Here is a 21639-nt window from a genome sequence, read left to right on the forward strand (position 1 = left end):
ATTCTCTTTTGTTGTTTTTTATCCTCCGTCCCAAAGGGAGAAGGGAGTGAGCAAACAGTTGTGTGGTGCTTAGTTGTCTGCTGAGTTAAAACACAACAGGATGGGAAAGATTATATTAGTAGGTGTATTTCTTTTGAACTGTCTGGGATGCCTCCTAGACAACAGTAGAACAAGGAATGCATAAAAGAAAAACATTACAAGGCTGGGTAGGCAGTGAGGGCATGGCTACAAAACAGCTGAAACTGACCACCTACATGAGTGAAATACGGAAGTGATGGGAGTTTATTCAGGATGACAAAAGATCTTCAGATGCTGCCAGAAAGCGATTAGTACCTGCCTCATCCCCCGTGTGTGTTCTTTTTTCTTTTTAAGCTCTGCCACTCCTCGGTGCACTAAGTCAGCACTTAAGCACCAAGAACTGCAGCTTTCCCACATAGCGTTGCTATGTTGTAACATCTGGCAAATGTCCAGATTACCAAAAAAAAAAAAAAAATTACTAAACACCTTGAAAAGCTGATGAAAGTTCTCTACTTCTCTATCCTGTGGACAGTTTGAAGATGTGACCTGGAGAAAATGAAGAAAACTCCGTGAACTGCTCTGACAAGTCCATGTGTATGTGCACACACACACCACTCCTTTTCCTTAGGGCAGCTCTCCAGCTAATGAAGATTCTTACTTCTCCGCAGGCAAGGCATATATCCATTTATGGGAAGACTAGAAGTCAGGATGATGAGTCTGTGTGAGGTCAGCTGGAATATAATATAATATAAAAGGTCCATTTTGATGCAATTCCGCCATCCTCTCACCCCCCATGAATGGTTTGTTTACCAGTGCCATAAAAATTTGTTCCACAAAGAACTTGAAAAAGTGCTCTCAGCTCAGCAATTTCAAACTGGATTTTGAAAGTCAGTTCCCTTTTGTGTGTAGCTCATGTGCTGTCACCAACAATAAATGTCAGAATTGAGGTAATTCTGTTCATAAAAGACCTAGAAAAGGCTTTGGATTTATCTCCCCCAGCATTTTTTCTGCAAAGCCTATGAAGTAGCGATTAATAAAATATATTTTTGCCGAAGATTTCAGATGTGATTTTGACTATAAGCATGCTTAAGGCTAAGTTATAACTGTGTGTGGTCATCTTTCTCAGCAGAACTACACTGAACAAAAATAAACATACTTTTTGCAACCATTTTGTGTGCACTCATGTATACCTGTGAAAAGCACCAGTGTCCTTGAACTGTCATATATCTCAATGTTTTTGATGAACAAACTGAACAAAAACATCTAGTTTTGTTCATACTTTTGTTCTAGCACTATTGGGGGAGGCAAAACTCATACATTTTAAACTGATTCTGTCTTTAATTTTCATTTGCTGATAGAACCAGTGACAAGCTGGGCCATTTAGCCATAAGAATTAATAAGAGAAGCAAGGCAGGGTGCTAGCTGCACTCGAGCTAGTTTTTCAGGTTCTGCCCTAAGAAATCATCTAGACCTTCCCAAATACTAACAGCTTTCAAGCTTTACATTTTAAAACAACATAATTTTTTGAAAAGCTACACTAGTTTTTGCTTTTTCCTTTGGTATCCGTGAATCCAAATTCAGAAAAACACACACATATTCAAACATATTTTTGCAAGTGCCTGATGAACTATTAATCACAGTGGGGGTGAAATGTCAGAGAAAATTCCATTGGGTCCATCACATTTTTTTCAATCACTGAACATAAGATCTCGCTGAATGTCCTATGCAAAACAAGATAGAAGCTCTCTCTCAACAAAAAGGGACGCCACATATAATTTCTGACACCCTCATAGGAAATCACTGAAGACACTGTGATATGCTCTCAAGTACACAATATAAAATAGCAGTAGAGTGACACATCATACTGACACGTAATCATAGCACATAGATGGATATTTCTTTGTCATTCAAACTCCTTTCCATTCCCTGCTTTCTCTGAGTCTGGGGTCTGAAGCAAGACAAATTAGCTATAACCTAGCTTGGATTATATTAGTGATGCTTTTTGGCACATAAAAGCACTTAGAATATTAAAGCAGGGAGACAGGGTGATCATATCAATGAGGACCTGACTGACACTTTGAAGGATACACAATCTTTGAATCTATTCTTGACTGTGAAGTTCATGATGTAGTTTTTGTCCTTTAATTTTTACTTTTTTTTTTTTTTTTTTTTTGCCATGTACAAGTTAACAAATGAGCAGGGCTATAGTTTCCAATGCAAATCTTTCATCCATATTTCTGCTACTTCCAGGCAAGGTTATTGGGATATACATGATCCTTAAGAAGAGCATTCCAGCATTGAAGAAAAAAAAACAAAACAAAATTGAAACTAAACTGAAAAGATGCAACTTAAGAATGACAACAAAGAGAAATGTTGTGCTGTGAATTCACTGACTCCAGAGTTAAGGCTGTCTTCCCTTTTACACTTCAGGTAGGGATACAGCCTGTTTCCAATGACATGCTAATCTTTCCACCCACTGAGTACTTGGCAGAATAATAATCTGTGATTTCTTTTATTTCTGAATGCAACCTGAGATGTATGGTAATGATGTTTATAGCCACCAGTCATTTCAAATCAGGCTGTTGTGAGACCACCTATCAATACCATATCCTGACAGCTGGATCAGTCAAGAACAATGTTTTTGTCCTTTTTTACACCTTTGAATGCTATTCTATTGTGAAGCATGTCCTGTACATAATTTACCTTTTAAAAAGCCTGGAAATTTCTGCATACTGCAACATACTGATACAAATTCTGTAGAGCAGCACCTCATTCAACTCATTTCTGCAGTATTTCATGATACAGACAGTGTCATGATCGTATTTTAGGCCCATTGCCCCTGCTCCTTGCACTGACCAAGCACACAGTGGCTACATGATGATGTCCCTCTGTGTGTGCCAGTTGAGCACATCTGTGTGAGTTCCACATCTATTTGGTGACAGCAGAGTGAGGGATCACAGATCCCATTTGTGCTGCTGGAGGAGGTCCTGCAGTTGCCACAGACTTTTCTGCTTGCTTCTTCTTATGTCCCTGAACTTGGATCTTCTGCCTTTCCTGTTCTATCCCAAATATTTTTTCTGTTCCTTCTAACAACCCATACTCTTTTTGCAGGTGATATAAAGCAACTCCTTCTAGAACTCAATAAAGTCATAATCCTTACTATCAACTCCAGCTTTCAGCTCAATTACTCAGTGTAAAAGGAAATCCTGCTGAACTGGAGCACAGGAGCTATTTTTCCAGTGTTTTTCTATTACACAGCCAGTTTGGAGCACTTTTAGATAATCAGAAGCACCAGAGCTCTGACATGGTTTTCCCTAACAAATTTTCATGCTTAGATTCTCTGCTTTAACTGCTACAAATGTGAGAGTTTTCCCTTAGCAAACAATGCATATCTAACTGCACTCTTTGAAACAGCAAAGCCATGTCCAAAACTAAGACACAATCCAGTGGTGAGTTTAGTATGACTTATAAGCAATGGAAAGTGACTCACAATGGGAATTTATGATGGAATGACAAAACAGATGGCATAAATTTTTTATGGTTAAAAATATAAACGTGGTCCAAAAGGGGTGTTCCTTCTTCAAGGAGAATTCGGAATCAGCGTTTTAGGTAGTTAGCAAATGTTTGTGTTAATTTGCACAAATTAGCTGAAATAAACATCAAAAATGTGGTTTCATTCCCAGAGTTGTTTTGCTTTCAATTAGTCTAACACTGTTACAAGTAATCAAATATGATCGTGGTGATTAGGAAGAAGCTAGAGGTTTCTCTGAGTTCTATGCATCTCTTGCAAAACAAACAAACAAAACCTGGTTCTTAGAACCACTGGTATTTATAACAAGAAGGTACTGTTGCAGTTGCATCCTCAAAGCATGTTTCAGCCTTTCAGATCAACTAAAAGCCTAAACCTGCCTGGGACAGGAGATACGTTCCACATCATACTATTTATTTGAATGAAAAAAGGCTTTACAATTTCATAATTGAATGAGAGTTTCATATAATCCAGTTTGACTGCAGTGATATTTCATGACACTAAATTTTATCTGCCAACTTTCTGCTAATCTCAATAATTTATTTATCTGTTCTGTTCCAAAAGCTGAATTGTCTGCTCACAGTCTGTTGGTAGAGACTCTAAAATGTATTTTTAAAAGCTGCCTGAACCATAACATACTGTTACTTTTAATTACACTTTTCCAGTGTCAGGCAATGTCACTAGATTTCACAAAACATCCTAATAGCCTTTATTACAGACAGTGTCACAGACAACAACAAATTATCCTACTACTTTTGTCCTTGAAATTGATTTGCAAATTCAGAATAAATTGAACCTGGACACACTGTAATTTCACCACAGTCATATACGGTATTTTTCTAGCACAGTGCAAATTAAAATGAGAAGAGCCCTTGTGTTTGCATTGGGAACACTGAACATCAACAAGTACTGGTAAAAGAATTCAGTTCCTTAAAAGGCAGGAGGAAACAGCTTTAATTTGTTTCCCTGCAAACACCTGGTTAAAAGATCTGTTCAACTATGTAATATTCTTTTAAGGTCAAATCAAAATAATTTTCACTCTGCTGAAGCAATTACAATGGTTAATTCATCATCACCCGGATACAGTTTCACAGCAAGGCTCAGGTTTGCCAGTTCTCTTTCCTTAATGTGCTTTTATTGCTGGGAAAGACCAGAGATCTAAAGGAACTACTAATCATAAAAAAACTTCTAGAGATCTTTTGCACAGATCATACATTGCCATACAGCGTTTCTTTAGTAAACGTATTTAATGTATAAGGTCACAATGGGCTTAAATGCTAAATAGAGAAAAAAAAATCAAAAGGGGTGCTGAATAGTTTGAACTTCTGTTCCCTGAAGAGAAACTTCATGAATGCCCGAAATGGACAACAGAAAATGCATGTTTAGTTTAACAGCTCATGTAGGAAGGTATCCCATAGCCAGGATAAGAGAGACCTTCAGTCATTCTCCTGAGTTTGCATAGAATCAATAGACTAGAACTAAGCAGTTTTGTCAACACAGTTGACGCATCCAGGTATTTTCTTGTTTCAACATAATTAGGTAAGTAACTTCCTATTCATGAATCATTATTCTTTGTGAAGTTTGCTGTTTCAAAGGTAAGCAAGCCCAAGCATTTATTTCCTTACAAATCACATCCTGATGAAGTTTCTGCCATACTGAGATGTTCTTACACGGGGTACTGTATGTCAGTAAGCAAACACAGCTAATGCTATGGCCCTCCTTGGTTATAAAACGACACAAGCTGTACATTTCTTAAGCAGACTAGGGTAAAGGATGTCTTAGCAGCGGGAACGTTTCTGGAACTAATAACCATGGAATTTTGGTTTTACAGCAGGCGCTTGTTTTTCTTGTTTTCCTCAGGAACGAAAGTGAATGAATTGGAAAAGCAGTAAGTACAAGGTTACATGTCCTCCATAATAGTAATGAGCTCCTGTCAGAGGGAATCTGAGAGGATCCAAATCCCACAGCTGTGTAACAGCCTTTGCTATGCACGAAACTACTCTTTGTACTCGAGCTTAAGGAACGCCCCGTGGATGCAGCTCGACTGTGAGGCAATTTTCTGTCCCGTGTTGCAGTTTGGAAGCTGTGCTCACCTCGCACCTGCCCTGCTGACAGCACGCCATGCACATCCCCACGCTGTAAAAGGCTTTGGCGACGTAGGCTGCTTGATTTCAGACGGTCCCTATTAAAATTCATCATATTTTTCCCTTGTTAATGAAAAAGCGAGTGCCTTTAAGAGAAGCACGTTGCTATCTAAGTAATTCTGACCTGGTATAACGTACGAACTTCAGGGAAAAAAAAGCCCCTCTTTCTATGTATTTCAGCGCCATTTGAAAAGTTTCCAGCATAAACCTCGGTTTCTGGCAGGCAGCAGACCTGAGTTGCCGGTTCGTTCTGCACCCGTTTGATCTTTCGCGCCCCATCCGTGCGCGCGGCAGCTCGCAGCCGTTATCACCGCCCGGCACGCGCTCGCTCACAGCTGCGGCTGCGCCGCGCGGCCCGGCCAGGAGAGGCGGAGGCCTCGGGCACGCCCCGGCCCTGGCCTCGCCCCCTCGCACGGCCGCGCTCCCTCGGGCGTCCAGGCGGCTCGCGGCAGCGCCCTCCCCGTCAGTGCCGCCGCGCCCGCGCGGCGCGCCCCGAGCGAGAGGGCGGGGCCGGGCTCTGCAGAGGGTGACGTCACCCCTCCCCGCCCCGCGCCGGCCCCGCCTCCGCCCGGCGAAGTGGGGGGGGTCGGTCTCGCCGGCTGCGGCGCCGCCATGGCTGCCATATTGGGAAGGAAGTGAAAGCGGGAGGCGGCGGCGGCGGCCGGGAAGGAGCCCTTTTCTTTTCCCTCCTGCTCGGGCGGACGCGGGCCTCCCGGCGGCGGCGGCATCGCGGCGGCTGACGGAGCCGCGGAGCGGGCGGTGGCGGAGCTGAGCTGAGCGCCCCGCGGGCGGCGGCGGCGGCCTAAGATGGCGGACCCGGCGGAGTGTAACATCAAAGTGATGTGTCGCTTCAGGCCCCTCAACGAGTCCGAGGTGACCCGCGGCGACAAGTACGTCGCCAAGTTCCAGGGCGAGGACACCGTCGTCATCGCGGTGAGCGGGGGGCGGTGCTGGGCGGGGGGCGCGGGGTCGGCGCGGCGTTGGCGCGGCGGGGCGGGCGCGGGCTGAGGGGCGGCCGGGCCGGGAGGGAGGCGGCGGCGGAGCTTTGGGAGCCGGAGCGGAGCCCTCGCACGGCGCATGCAGGTGTGGGTGCTGGAATGATGTACCGCTTTTTAGAGCGAGTTAGGAGTGCTGATGCACCGCTCCGTGCCATTTGTCCATTAAATGTGGAATGCCGCGAGTCTGCAGCCGCGTGAAGGGTAGCGGGCTTATGAAATAGAGGTGACCGGGGGCTTTTCTCAGCTGGTAGATCGCTGTGGTCGAGTACGTTTTTCAGTTTGTGCAGGTAAAGTTCTCAGCAAGGATCCGAGCCTGGAAAACGGAGGAATTAATTGGAACTCATGATCTCACTTCAGTTAGTGAGCGTTCATTCATTGTGACAGCAAATGTTCTCTTCAAATTAAGGGCAGTTTTAGAAATCTTGATGTCTTCTGACTTTCTAACAAGTAATAATTCTGCACGTCTTCTTAAAGTACTCCATGGACTGGAGGAGGAAAAAAGAAGTGACGCTGCTTATGTACCCTAAAACGCTTGCTCTTAAAATACACTGAAAGTATCTAAAACATAAATCAGGCTGAGCTGGCACTACATCTGTGTAAAACAAGCAAACAAAAAAAATAACCCAGAAGTATATAAACAAAAATAATATATAAATAATAATAATGTAATAATATATAAAAACAAAAATATATATGTCCTGCAGTTGTCCCAGGGCAAGAACTTGCTATATGGAAGAATAAACTTCCAAAGCTGGTACATTTGTTAGCAGTGACAATACATGAGCTCTGTTTCACAAAATCTTAATATGTAGGATTGTTCTGTACATTTTGGTTTTTATAGTAATGAATACGATGCAACTGATGTTCTTGAGGTTGGAACTTCATTTTTCTTAAACAGTTGAAGCACTTACTGTAACCTGTAGACTTTATTATTATTATTATTATTATTATTATATATATTTTTTAACAAACTGATAGATTTTGCAAAGTCTTGAACTTTCTAAGAGAGCAGCATAGTCAGTTACCCACCTCTTGTGCCTTCTGGAACTACCAGAGGGCAGATGGTAACAGAAACAGTTCTTAGTTCTTCTTGTGAAACAGTTTCTAAAAACATTCCTCAGCTGTGCATTTGATTATTATCAGCTGATAGTTTCTGTATTTACTGCTGAAAGCCATTTTGGCTGCCTGCTGAACAGTACTTGAGGCACTTCTGTAGCTGCTTTCCTTAGCTGCCTTGTCTTGAGCAGCCTGAAGGGCTTCACCTTCTTGTGCGCGCTTGGTCTGTGCTGAAGCAGGGAAGGCTTCTTTAACAGTATCTGGGAGTTGCCTGGAATGGTAAATAGGAGCTGAAAACTGGGTGACTGCAGGAGCGTTTGTGACGGACTGCACATCTGACTCCTCTGTGGAGGCGGCTGGGGAAGATCGGTGACTACAGCCAAACCTTCTCCTCCTCCCTTCTTGGCTCCCTTGTCGTCTCTGAGCTATCTGTCCTCCCTTCCCCCCTCTTTCCCTAGCCCCTGCTTAATTACTGACGTGGCTGTCTTTCTCCACAAGGGAGTCGGTTTGATTTGTATTAGATAAAACACTTTATTGTAGCTGGGGCATAGGAGCAATGTGAGGAGGCAAGTCAGTCTGTCTTGAAGAGCAGACCTTGGAAACAAAGTACTGTCTTTGCACCACTTGGCATGTTTGTCTTTTTTAAACCAGTAAAAACCTTTTAAATCATTAATTGAGAATGCATCTTTCCATTCAAACACTTGAGTATTTTTGAATGGTTCTTTCAGCTAAGTAAATACGAGTAAATACAAGGGTTCTGTTAAAATAGAAAATGGGGTCACTTGTTATTGAGTATATGATGTTTAGGTTAAATATGGCAGGTCTCCTTATATGCAGAAGTTGATATCAATTTACTCATGAATTTCAGGCTTTTGAGTACAGCGGAATGTGGAGGAATAGCAAACTTACATGAGTATGTTCTTTATTTTTTCGAATGTGAGAATTTGCTTATCTTAAAACTACTCAAAAGATGAATTGCTGAATACAGTCACACTTCCTCTTTTTGAACTGATGCCTAAGCCGAAAACAGTGCTGTTGAATGATGGAAGTGGTGAAGTATTCTGGGTACTCACCCAAATATCCGTATCCCTTTGTCTGCCCTCTAGATATTCCACGTAGCAATCATAGAGCATTGGTTATTTCTGTGATTATTAACACAAAAGAACTCTGCCTGCCTGTATTTTCATATTTCTTTGGAGTGAGATGTAGCCCCTGTGAAGAGTGAGTATTTCAGCTTTCTTTTTCATTGCCTTCTAAACCAATACTGAATAGCAAATGAGAACAAGGCTGTGTGTCACATGGAAATAGATTAATGAAGATCACTTGCTATTACTGGAGCTTTTGGCAGTAGATTATTCAAAAATGAAAATGTAATTCACGTGCACTGTTGACAGAAAGGTGCTGACCCACATAAGTCGAAGAAGCAAGGTATGTTCTTAGAACAACTTTTAATTGGTATTTGGTAGTGTGAAAGAAAGCACAATTAGAAGTACAAATAAAAGCACTTGATGCCTAGATTGCAGCTGCAAGCGTGAATGACTAACAGCAATGAGAAGCTGAAAAGACTGTATTCCTTCAGTGTTTTTTCTTAATATTTTTGTCTCCTGTGAGATGGTGGATGATTGAGAAGTTTTTCAGCTGTTGCTGTGATGATTTAACAGAAAGCAAATGTTCTAGCTTGTTTGAAGGACAGTTATACCTAGTGGCTACATATCAGTTGTTTGAAACACCTCACTCATCTCTTATTTGTCTTCTGTTCTGAAATCCAAGGACCATTTTTATGCCAGCAGCACTTTTCTCTTTAGAAGAAACAGTAAAACCAAGGTTTTGCTGAAACTTTCTGCAGAACTGCTATTTTCATGCTGGAAATCGAGTTTTCAGTAACTTCTGTGTGTGTAGTTAACACTCCATCCATAACAATAAATAAACGGTGCAATTCAAGTATCAGCATGAATAATCTTTACAATACTTGCACAGCAAGAAGAAAAATAAGGCAGAAAGATTTCGAGATTCACTGACTGTTCTGTCTCAGCTGCAGTTGTTTGTGCAAAGCTAAGAAGGCACTCTGCTAGGTGTGTTCAGGTGGTAATTCCTTCACTTAGTAATAGGAAGAACTGAGTCAGGCCATTGTCTTCATACTTTCCAGGGACTGTTCACTGAGGTTTTTTTTAACATGTTTTGTGCTGATAGGAAGAATGTTCTTTATTAAAGATGCAAGGCAGAAGGTAAGCCCTTTACTTCTTGCTTCAGCCTCTTGTAAGTGAAGCATGGATAGCTGTGATGTTGTTTTAGCAGTCCATTCCAGTAAGTGGAGGATGATAGCTGGTCTTTAACTGCGGAACTCAGTACTTGAGCATAAACCCCATGTTAACATTCACGTCAGCCTGTGATAAATCGTGTTGGCAGAAGTGCTTTGTAGGGGCCATGGAGGCACTGCGGAGTTGTTGCTGTGGTGCAGCATCCCTTCAGTGCTGCAGTTATGGGAGCTGAAGTTCTCCTGTGGCAGAGAACTGGTCAGAAGAAATGCTAGGCTAGTCAGCGTTCTGCTTGTTTGCTTGATGTTTCTGGTGTCACTTATAGGTCACGTTAATTTCTTAATTGTAAGATTTGCTGAACGTTTCTGGGGTATGTTAAAGCTCATATTACAGAAGTGATACTGCCACCACTGCAGGCACCTTGTGGTAGTGCTGCTTGGGCCTCTTGTGTGTTCATGGCCTTCACGTCATCTGATCGTTGTACTCCTCGGGGAAGAAAAGACAGCCAGTGCAGGAAAAAATATCCAGCGCTTTAATCTTTCATGATTAATCCCTTAAAAGATAATGACCAGACTTTCTGGGGTGAGTTAATCTAGGTAATGCTATTTTGGCTTTGTTTACAGCAAAAAGTAAACTCTTAAAAAAGAACAGTGATAAGATGTAGTATTGCAGTTGTCAGTGGTGTGAAACAGCACTAAATGTAACTTGTATTCTTAAAACATGATGATCTTGGAACATGCTTAGTTAAACCTGCTTGGTTCAATACTGGTTCACTGATGATGAAATGGGCTTTTCATGTATTTTATAAAAAAACATTCTGCTGTCTGGAGTGAAATACACAATTGGGTTTTTGAGTGAAGTTGTGTTCTAGATTCATCTGGAGAAGTATAATGTTGAGAATAGGTAAACAAATATACCACTTTTTTTTTACCCCAAAATGGGAAATAACAAGTGGTGTAAGCAGCATCATTCATAGGTGTTCTTTAGGTTGGAATTACTGCATTTTGTACTTGCATTGGTAGCAGTTGTTGAGGGGAATTGATCTTGTTTATTTATACAGTGACAGCTGCTGGGCATGTGACAAATTCCAATTAAAGGCAATATTGCCTGAGTGAAGTCTTTGCAGTTTAGCTCTCTGTTCTTACTAATCTATGGCAATTGTCGTGTATGCTATTCTTCAAATCAATGTTTTGTAAACAAAAAAAGGCAGTAATTATACAACATGCTTTATCTCTGTTCTTTTATGAGACCATCTAAATGCCTATTTGCAAGTAAATAATCCAGAAGTATTCTATGTCTAGGGATTGCTGTTGAATTAGTAAATGTAATTTTCTCTTTACACAGATAGTAGTGTAGTTCAGTCAGCGTTTGCTTGCCTGAAGAGTAGGTGAGAAAAACCACCCATCTTCAAAACAGCATTTAAAAACATGCAGAAGGGGGGCACTGCCAGAGCCTGCTGCAGATACCCATGGACTGCAGGGTAGCCTAGCCCAGGTTCTCCCTGCTGTGCCTTCTGAGCAAGCTGTGTCCTCCTGTACTGGAAACCAGGCTGGATTGATTGGTTGGTTTTTGTTGGATTGCTTTGAGGGGAGTAAAGATTTGCTACTAGATGGTGGAGTACCTACTGCTACTTCTGTAGTAGTACATAAATAGACTATAGGGTAAGTGTAGATATTAAAGTACGGATAGCATGCAAAATGTTTGCACTTTAATATACTTTTCTGTTCTCATAGCTGTTGGTGCTCTGTTGGGAACAGCAAAGATAAGATGTGTTGTGAACCTGTGTGAAAACAGTGAATGTTGTTAATGGTTGCTGTGTAAACTGTCAGAAGATTCTGCCCACAAACCTTTCCTAATGTAAATTAAATTGTTCGTAATTTTAGGAAGTTGTAATTTAATTGGAATAATTATTTAAATATTTTCTGGAACAATAATTTGGAGCAGGGTTCGAGTTTTACAGGCTTGCTAATGTTACACTGATTATTTGCAGTGATTGTAGAATACAGAATGGTTTGGAAGGGACCTTTCCAGACTCCCTGCCATGGGCAAGGGCGTGTTTCCCAAAGCTGCATCCAGCCTGCCTTCCAGTGATAGGGCATCCACAACTTTGTGCAACCAGTTCCAGTGCTTCACCACTTCACGAAGAATTCTTGTTCTATCCAATCTCTTCCATGTTTAGAACAGTCACCCCTTGTGCTGTCACTACACACCTTGGTAAGGAGTCTCTCACTGTCTTTTTTTATGAGCCCCCTCCTAGTACTGGAAGGCTGCAGTGTGGTTTCCCCAGAGCCCTCTCTTCTCTAGGTTGAACGGGCCCAGCTCCCTCAGCCTTTCCTTTTAGGAGAGGTGCTGCAGCCCTCTGAACATCCTCATGGCCTCCTCTGGACCTGCTCCTGCACTCCACATCTTTCTTGTGTGGGTGTTGTAGGCCTGGATGCAGTACTGCAGATGGGGTCTCACAAGGCTGGAGTAGAGAGGTGAAATTGCCTCCGTTGGCCTGCTGGTCATACTTGTCATTCTGCAGCCCAGCATACATATAAGCCAGCAAAGTGCCTTCTGGGCTGCAAGCACACATTGCTGGCCCATATCTTATTTTCCATCCTCTGTCCCCAGATCCTTATCTGTAGGGCCTCTCTCAATCCGGGTGGATACTGGGGATTGCCCCAGCCCAGGCGCAGGACCTTGCACTCAGCCTTGTTGAATTAATATGTTTCACATGGATCTACGTCTGAAGCCTGGCAGTGACTGCCTGAGGGGCATCCCTTCCCACCGGTGTATCAGCTGCACCCTCCTCTCGGGCATTCACTTTTCGCTCTGGATTTCTCCAGTGGGCAGTGATAAACGTGATCTTCCATGGCTACTATTACGGGTAATAACTATTGTTTCAGTGTGTACACATATGCTGACAAACTTGAGCATGCGACAGGTGTGCCTCATGTTTGGGATGTGGATAGCTTGCAGTGTTGTAGAAGAGCTGCCTGGTAATGGTGAGTATGGAGGCTTTTTGAAGTTTTAGATGTTAGTGAGAAAGAAAACTTAGGAGTGTTTTTTATGGTGACGTAGACTTGTTACATAATGAGTTCTCAACCTTCATTTTCTTACCTTGGGGATACTTGGGCTTGCTTGTTTGTATTCTGGTGTACATAGAGACCTGAGTTCCACCTATAGTGCATATGGGTTTGAGGTGTATTTGAAGCTAGAATGAGTAATTGAGAAAGCCTGTGATTTCCCTACTGTGAAACAAATGTTCTGGCAGACTTCAGCACCTTAGGGATAGTTTCTGCCTGCTAAGTCTTGTGGTTTCTTGAGCATATTTACACAGTGAACTGTGTAATTATTTTCTTTTTTCCAAGAGGGAGCTCATCTATCTGAATTTCAGGCTCTCTAAGCAGAGGGATATGCATTGGCTCTGAAAAGCTTTGTTTGGTGTTATGCTAGATGTTATTAAAAGGCAAATGGAAGGTCAGGCTAGGAAAGGGAATGTGGTGAGTGGGTGGGTAAAAGATGGAAGCTAGACTTGTTCTGCTGCCAGGGAGGCAGTCCCACAATATCCTTGGGGGAGGGGAGGATGATAATGAATTACACATAGGCCGAACGGAGCATTAACAGTTGCAGTAAGTTTAGTGGTAGAAACTGACTTAAGGCCCTTGTAAACCTCAGCTGTCTGCAAAGATAATAAATCAAGCTCTAGAAATGCTAGGAGTATTTCAGCTTAATAAGATGAGCATGATAACTCATATCTTTATGGATTGTCAGCTTGTTACAGCTGTTACCAAATCCCACATTCTTTTCAAAAAGCTGTGTCAGAGCTTCCTCTTTCAGTGCTTTCCTAAGGAAGTCTATGGAAGTTCCCTTCCTCTAGAGTGGCCTTTTCCTTCTGCTTACAGAACCTTATTGTGGGGATATCGTGCGTGGGGAAATGTTTCTTGTGCTGACTGTCGGTGACCTGGATGTTCCCTTTGATTTGAGGTTTTTAACAAATACTATGAAGGCACATTGTGATGTGATGTAAGTTGGTTTTAATAATTTGGCTTTACCAAAGCAGCGGAGAAGAATAATGGGTTCTGAGATGTACAGACACTGGGCACTGGTTTACAGTGTAAATCGAGTAAGTAGAGGTCATGTAGCAGAGTAGTTATGGAAAACAATTTGGGTTGCGCTTAAAAACCAAATATGTTTAATTCAAGGCCTTATTTGTAAGCAAACATGTAAAGACTTAGACACATACATAAGCTGATTTATCACTGCGTCCTTCAAGTGCTTAAAATAAAACATAAGATGGGACTGAGACATGTAGGCTGCTTCTAAGCTATGTGAACAAACACCTCTCAGTGGTGCTTGCAGGGTCATCTTTTTTTTAATAGTTTTTTCTGATTCTTTTTACAGTCCAAGCCATATATATTTGACCGTGTATTCCAGTCAAACACATCCCAGGAGCAAGTGTACAATGATTGTGCTAAAAAGATTGTCAAAGGTAAGGTGGAACAAACTCTTTAATTACCAGGAAAAGCTTTATTTGTATGGGTTTTAATGTTGAAAACTGGTCCTTCTGTTGCTCCCTTTTACCTCCTATAAGTTTAATAGCAATCGTCATGGTTCAGAATATGAAATAATCCTGTAGTTGAGGTGATATTATGTCAGTACTAAGCCTGCTTCTCCAGTTTTTTGATGATATTTACCTGTTACTTTGTTTTTTTTTTCATATCTTTGCTGAAGGTTAAAACAGTTGGTCCTAAATTAATAAAAGATAGGCTTCTGTCTGTTTGAAAACAACTCTTATGAGTAGGTTGTATTTATTGGTGCCAGAAAACATCCTACAGTTACTTTTGTTTGGAGGAATGTAAGGTGAAAGGAAACTTGGGAAACCTGATGTTTGTTTTGTTTAACTTTGCTGTTATGAGTTACCTTATTTCAGTGCTGCTCAGTATTTCAGTACTGGCTCTCTAAACTTGAACCGTCCAGTTGGCTTTGTGGCTTCTGGGGATCGTGTGTTCTAACGAAGAAGGTTGCACCAAAGTAAAGTATGGTAGCAAGGAGTTTGGTAATTCCCTCAAAATAACATTGATTCATTTCTTAAGGAGATCAGTACAACTTCTAACTGGTTCAGCTTTTAAAACAATCTTATCAAAGCCTTCTTAGGACTGCATAAACTATCAACAATTGGAAGTAAGAAGAACATTAGTGAAGTGTTGATGGTTTTTAGTAAATAGGAAAGTGAATTGCTGTTATGAGTCCGTGCTGCTGCAGGTATTTAACTCTTGAAGACTTAAAGAGTAATCAGGATTAGATCAGAAGTTTTTTCCTTAAAAACAAGTTAACCAAGACTTGTATGTAATCTTGTCCCTTTCCTCCTCATCCTGCTTCTTCCAGCTGAACATTTAGTCTTAGTTTCTCTGGGTAGATTTTCTGTTCTGAGGTAGATCATGATGCTGAGGAGCTGTAGTGGTGGTACAGTTGTTATTATGTTTGTAATGGGAGGTAGACCTCACTGTTTGCAGTCTCTCATACTTGCTTGTGGAGTAGAAGTTTGCAGAATGGGATTTCACATTAACTGACTTGCAAACAAACCGCAGTCCTTCAGCCTGAAACTTCGAATTGATTTGTTCACGATTTAAAATGTAAGCTTATGGCCAAGGAGTAAGATGCTTGAAAACTGTAGAGTAACTCATTCTTTTAATCATCAGATACTCCAGCTGTACTGTGAAGGCAGCAAATAGCACAGCACATAGTACGATTTGTCTCAATGGTCCAAGGCTGTCTGTTCGACATGGCAGTTGTATTGATTTCCTTCTTATTACTGACTCTGAAGCTGTGTTTTGCTGGCTGAAGGAGCAGCTACTTCTAATACTTCTAATACAGCTTCTGAAAATGCAATCTGTAGCGACTGCATTAAAAGGAGTAAGGAAAGATGCTGCTGCCATCCTGTCCCAGAACCTGGTGTTGTAGCACTTTTCAGTCACTGAATGACTTAACTTGCTGAGCATTCTAGGAATTGCTTGCATTCTTTTTTAGTTGACTTTCCTTTAGGAGAAGGAAATCGGTCCTAATAAAATACTCTTTGTCTTTAGATGTACTTGAGGGATACAATGGTACAATATTTGCTTACGGGCAGACATCATCTGGAAAGACACACACTATGGAAGTAAGGCAACTTAAAATTATTTTCTTTTAATGTCACATTCATCTCTTTTCACCAAAGTGGTGTAAATTTCTAGAGATAAGATGTTGGCTTGTTTTCATGAAATCGTAGAATAGTTTAGGTTGGAAAGGATCTTTAAAGATCAGTAGTTCCAACTGCTCTGCAGTGGGCATGGATATTTTTCATTAGATTAAGTTGCCCAAAGCTCCCATCCACCCTGAATTTGAAGACTTCCAGAAATGAAGCATCTGCATCTTTCATTTTCCTTTCTATTACAAACTCTGGATACCCACATTATTTTTCAGATGTAAGAATGGCAATTACTGTATTTATTCAGCTATCAAAAGCAGGATGGAAAACACAATGTTGTTCATGGTAGATTTCTCATTGTTTTGTGTGAGGTTTTTGAGACTGTTCTTTTTGATCCTAGCAAGTGCTGGCACAAGTGGATGGTCAAGAGCTTCCTTTGCAGATAAAAAAGAAGTGCATTTACCCACCAACATTTTAAAGCTAGCTTGTCTGACTTTTTATTCTGCCTTCAAATGCTTTGTGCTGTTGGATTCAGTATAAATGTTTTTTCATTCCCTTTTCTAATAAGGGGAAGCTTCACGACCCAGATGGAATGGGGATTATTCCAAGAATAGTACAAGATATCTTTAATTATATTTACTCTATGGATGAGAATCTTGAGTTTCATATTAAGGTAACCTTTTCTTTATTTCCTATATGTATTCTATATTAAAAGTGGAAGTACTCTGTTGCTGAATGGGTGTTCCATATCTGTTATGAATGCTTGTGAATTGGAAAATACAAGAGGTTATTTCAGATGTAACTGGCTCTTAAAGAATAATACTTGAATCTTGTTTCCATTAAACATAGATGGTCACTATCTTGATAACTTGTGGCAGTGCTGTGTATTTTAGTTCATCCTCAAGTTTGTGAACTAGATGAGGCAGCATGTGAAGAGCTGAACATTCTTGCTTTCTAATGCTGTTTGTTGCACACTTCTAGGTGTCATATTTTGAAATATACTTGGATAAAATAAGGGACCTTTTGGATGGTAAGTCTCTTATTTACTTTGAGCATAGGAAGTAAACTCGGTAGAGATATTTAAAGAACAAAAGCTTTAGAATGATGCTGAGATGTGTCATGTTAATAAGTAACCCATCTCTGATACAGATACGTCAAAATGAAAGAGCACATAGGTAATTTATACAATGCAGCTGTAACTGTTGTGATGGTTGCTTGATGTATGTTCCATTTTTTACTTGGATCTGTTGTAAATGTCTCATTCTGTGAAGAAGTCATACATACCTTAGCTTTAGAACTTTTTCTCTTCCAGTTTCAAAGACCAATCTTTCTGTTCATGAAGACAAAAATAGAGTTCCCTATGTAAAGGTAAGTGTCATTCTGATTGTGTTTTGGTCTTTTGCTTCCAATGTAGTCCGTTTTCTTCTGGCTTATTGGTGTTTTGTTTTAAAGGGTTGCACAGAACGTTTTGTATGTAGTCCAGAAGAAGTTATGGATACTATAGATGAAGGAAAATCGAACCGACATGTAGCAGTTACAAGTAAGTGCTTTCCCTACCTGCTTGAGTGATTTGTCAGTTGCCTTTCTGACTTTTTAAAACGTACCATAAGAACAAGGACGGTGAACTAAATTCGCGTTGTTGAAAAGGCTTTGTACAAACAGTTGTGACATGTCTTTAAGTACCAAGACTTTCAATGTATTTTTTGTTAATATTGTTAATTAGGCTTTGATTGGAAAGAGGAATCAGAGAAGAGCTTTGATTGTTGGAGCTCTTCAATAAGGGGCAGTGCAGGATCTTGGTTTGTGGAGTTTGTTCCAGTTACCCTATGAATGTGTAAGCAAGCCACTGTGACTCATCTACTGTTTGGCCATTTTATTGTAGCCTGTGAGAAAAGCTGATTGGGTTATATTTTCAGATGTGCTGCAGATATAAGTAGCATCCCATTTGTTTTGGCCTGAGGTGTGCGAATGAGTTGCAAGGAGTCATGTCATAGGCCTCTGAATTCCCCCCAAGGATTAGGATTAGGAGTTGTGTCTGTTTTTGAAATGCAGGCAAAATAAAGAGGAGGGAAGGTGAGATGCATGCAAAACATTGTTTCTATTTGAAGTGACTCTGAAATCTTTGAGAACCAAATTGTTTGTGAAGTTTGTCCACATATTTGTGTGGAAAGGGGTGGGGGGGGAAAGGCATACAATAATAAAGAAAAACATATTTATATTCTTTGGTTAAGATCTGGGCATAAGAAAATGCTTCCATTGAGGAAAGTCCTGCCCTTATATTTTTGGTGCTCTGAGGTAGTAAGGTTCTGAAATAGGGACCAGACTAACAAACAGAAAAGTAGCAGAAATTTGAATAGAGGGATATTCTTTCATGTTGATCTGTTCCTGTGGTGCTGGTTAGTTTTTAAGCCTGTGAGAGATTTATAGACAAAAGGAAGAAGTAGGCAGACGTTGTTCAGATTGCAGTCGGATCAGATTTTTGTCAATTCATTAAAATCATCTTTAAGATTTGACGTGAATCTTTTACTGCTCACTTCTGAGATGAGATGTGCAGAATAAGCATTTAAACCAGAAAGGGTGGTGAGGAATTTTGGCTATGTACTTGGCATTTGCACAGAAGGATGTGCTGCAAACAAAGTACTCTGCTAAATGTAAATGTGCTTTCTTTTCTAATATGGTAAATTAGATGTCAATCCATAGTTGACAAACTATGGATAGTGAAGTCTTTAGTTAGATGGTACTGTTGGTTATTGCCTTTTAGTTTTACCGTGTCACAGTGATACCACTGTATACTGTTTCATTAGCTTTGCATCTCTCGCTTTAGCAAGATACTGTTTAGCTGAGTTAGATGGGTTGTACCATTATTTTTGACAAATTATATTTATTTTTTAATTGCAGATATGAATGAACACAGCTCTCGGAGTCATAGTATTTTTCTTATTAATGTAAAGCAAGAGAATACTCAAACAGAACAGAAACTAAGTGGAAAACTCTATCTTGTGGACTTGGCAGGTAGTGAAAAGGTAATGTTACATTCTTCCAGCTTTGAGAAGCAAAAATCATTCCTTACAATCAAACATTTTACAGTAATATAATAGACTGCTCAGTTCTTATCTGTGAAGTGTTTTAAATTTAATTTTGAATTGTGATTTCTTTATTGGCTGTTAGATATTATCTCTGAGCTGCTTTGCATTTCTTCGCTGAGGGTTTGTAAATATGGAGAAGGTTGGGAAGTAGGCTAGAGTTCAGTTTCAGTATCTGAGCACAGAAAAAAAGGGTGTGTTGGCTAGCCAGGTACTGTTATCAAGAGTCTATTTATGGATGTGGAATATCTACATTTTCACTTGATGGTGATACCAGGTTTTTTTATTTTTGAAGTACTGATTAACATTGTTGAAGTGACTGCTCAGCTTGCTGTGTCATGGGATTGAAGAAGAGAAGGAAACATGTACCATGCTGCTTATTCTATATTACTGTTATGTTATGTTATTGCTGTCTTCTTTCACACCGTAACTTACCCATTTTAAGACCTGGTATCCAAGTTTTGTATTAAATGTGGAAGGTGATTTTTCTGATGTAACATTTAGTAATTTATTGAAATACTTTAGGTTAGCAAAACTGGAGCAGAAGGTGCTGTGCTGGATGAGGCTAAGAACATCAACAAGTCTTTGTCTGCTCTTGGAAATGTCATCTCAGCTTTGGCTGAAAGCAGTGTAAGTGTTCTATGGTTTGTTTTATGACCTGTTTTTGTACTGCAAGATAAAGGGTTCGTATTTCTGTACAGTATGTTATAGACAAATCTTCATTGATCATAGTAATGTGCATGGAGTCTTTTAAAGTAATCCAATTACATCAACACATTGCAGTAATAAGGTTTTCTTGTACTATGTTGTCATTGATAAATAATAAAGTTGCATTTAGTAGTAAGGGGCCTAAACAGAGGGGAAGCTTTGTTGGACTCTGAAAGTTACCAAGCATAGAAACAAGATTTTAGATCAGTTGGTGTATGTTCAACTGAATGTTATATTAATTGAAGTAGAATTTAATCTCTCTTCCTAATGAAGTTATACCTAAGGAAAGCATAGCTCTTCAACAGAGTAAATAATATGAAAAAAAACCCCCAAAACACGACCAATTCTTTTCATCATTTTCTTGGTAGACTTATGTTCCATATCGTGATAGCAAAATGACCAGAATCCTTCAAGATTCACTAGGAGGTAACTGTAGAACCACTATTGTCATTTGCTGCTCTCCATCTTCATACAATGAATCTGAAACAAAATCTACTCTTCTCTTTGGCCAAAGGTGAGTATCATCTTAAATGAGGAGAGAGACAACAGAATTTCCTAAGAGAATTTAAGTGCTGTGTATGTGCTGCACTTGCGTGCCTAACAATGACAATAAAAGAAACCTTCTACAATAAACAGAGTGGTGAAGCTGTTCTTCAAGTATGTGGTTTGAGATCTCTAACTGATGCTGATTGTGAAAGTAAATGTACCTTAATATTTTGCTTTTACTAAAATAAGAAATAAAGGCAGTCAGGATTCCTAAAACAAATTATTTAGAGTATTTACTTTTTTCCTTTAGTTCTGCCATCATGAAAGCCATCGACATTTCTCTTTTTTCTGTGTCTCTTCCATTTTAGTTCAACAACAGAATTTTCAGTTTTATTTATTTCAGTGATTTTTATTACGGAAGGTAGACTGTGTGACTTTAGAACTTGTTAAAAATCTGTTAAAATAAGAACCTGAGTAGTTAGTAGGTGTGGAATCGTAACTGTGTTCTCCAGCAGTGGAATTCTAGTTTGATCTCCTTTTAGCATCTAGGAGTTTCTTTCCTTGCAATATTTCTAGCATTCAGGTTTGAGCAAGTGTCTTCCAGCTGTAGCTGTGTAGACTCAATGTCCCTTGCTCTTGAATATCTTCAGGAGTTGCTCAGGTAACCATAGTTGTCTGGTATCAGCTTTCTGGGGTTGTTAAGTTTCTGCTGAAACCTTTAGGTGTGGGAACTAAAGGTTAAGTAAATATTACGTAATTAGTAGGCAGTGATGTGCCTTCTGGTAGTAGTCACTCCCAGTGAGGCTTTGCAGAAATGTATGGGAGTCATGATGTTGGCAGGGATGGGTTTCTGTCTGCCAATAAGCTGCTTTTCTGTTTTCATCTTTTGGAGGGGATAATTCTTGGTAGGAAATAATATGTAAGTTACTGATGTAAGCCAGGTACCTTGCTAACACAACTGCATGTTAGCTTTGTTAAGGCGTGTTAGTCCTTGATATTTTGTCTCTGAAGGTAACCTGTTTGGGTGAGATTTGCTTGGCTGAATGTATCACCTGAATTAAATGCATCTGTACTTTGTAGCTCGTACACCTCTCCAGTTAATGCAGATCTAGTAACTGGACTTTGGAGCTGTTCCTTAAGCTAGGTGATTTACATCCTGAAAGTATTATGCTGTCCATTAGAGAAACGTTTGT

The 21639-nt window shown here is 40.2% G+C and overlaps 1 protein-coding gene across 2 annotated transcripts in view; it reads left to right on the forward strand.

Annotated features, from left to right (window-relative positions):
• The first annotated feature begins 6428 nt into the window (after positions 1-6428).
• The window catches only part of KIF5B (kinesin family member 5B), a 31676-nt gene continuing 16465 nt past the window's right edge, over positions 6429-21639 (forward strand). Inside the window, exons 1-10 of one of the 2 annotated variants that reach the window (XM_052693797.1) lie at positions 6429-6624; positions 14387-14474; positions 16069-16142; positions 16738-16842; positions 17151-17199; positions 17482-17537; positions 17622-17709; positions 19068-19192; positions 19778-19882; positions 20329-20474. In XM_052693797.1, coding sequence (XP_052549757.1) covers positions 6499-6624; positions 14387-14474; positions 16069-16142; positions 16738-16842; positions 17151-17199; positions 17482-17537; positions 17622-17709; positions 19068-19192; positions 19778-19882; positions 20329-20474 — 962 coding nt within the window. In that variant the 5' untranslated portion in view covers positions 6429-6498. The remainder of the gene's footprint in view (positions 6625-14386; positions 14475-16068; positions 16143-16737; positions 16843-17150; positions 17200-17481; positions 17538-17621; positions 17710-19067; positions 19193-19777; positions 19883-20328; positions 20475-21639) is intronic. The other variant, XM_052693796.1, reaches the window with a different exon arrangement.

The sequence above is a fragment of the Tympanuchus pallidicinctus genome, unplaced genomic scaffold (assembly GCF_026119805.1).
Source record: "Tympanuchus pallidicinctus isolate F22 unplaced genomic scaffold, pur_lepc_1.0 scaffold3, whole genome shotgun sequence".
NCBI classification, from domain to species: domain Eukaryota; kingdom Metazoa; phylum Chordata; class Aves; order Galliformes; family Phasianidae; genus Tympanuchus; species Tympanuchus pallidicinctus.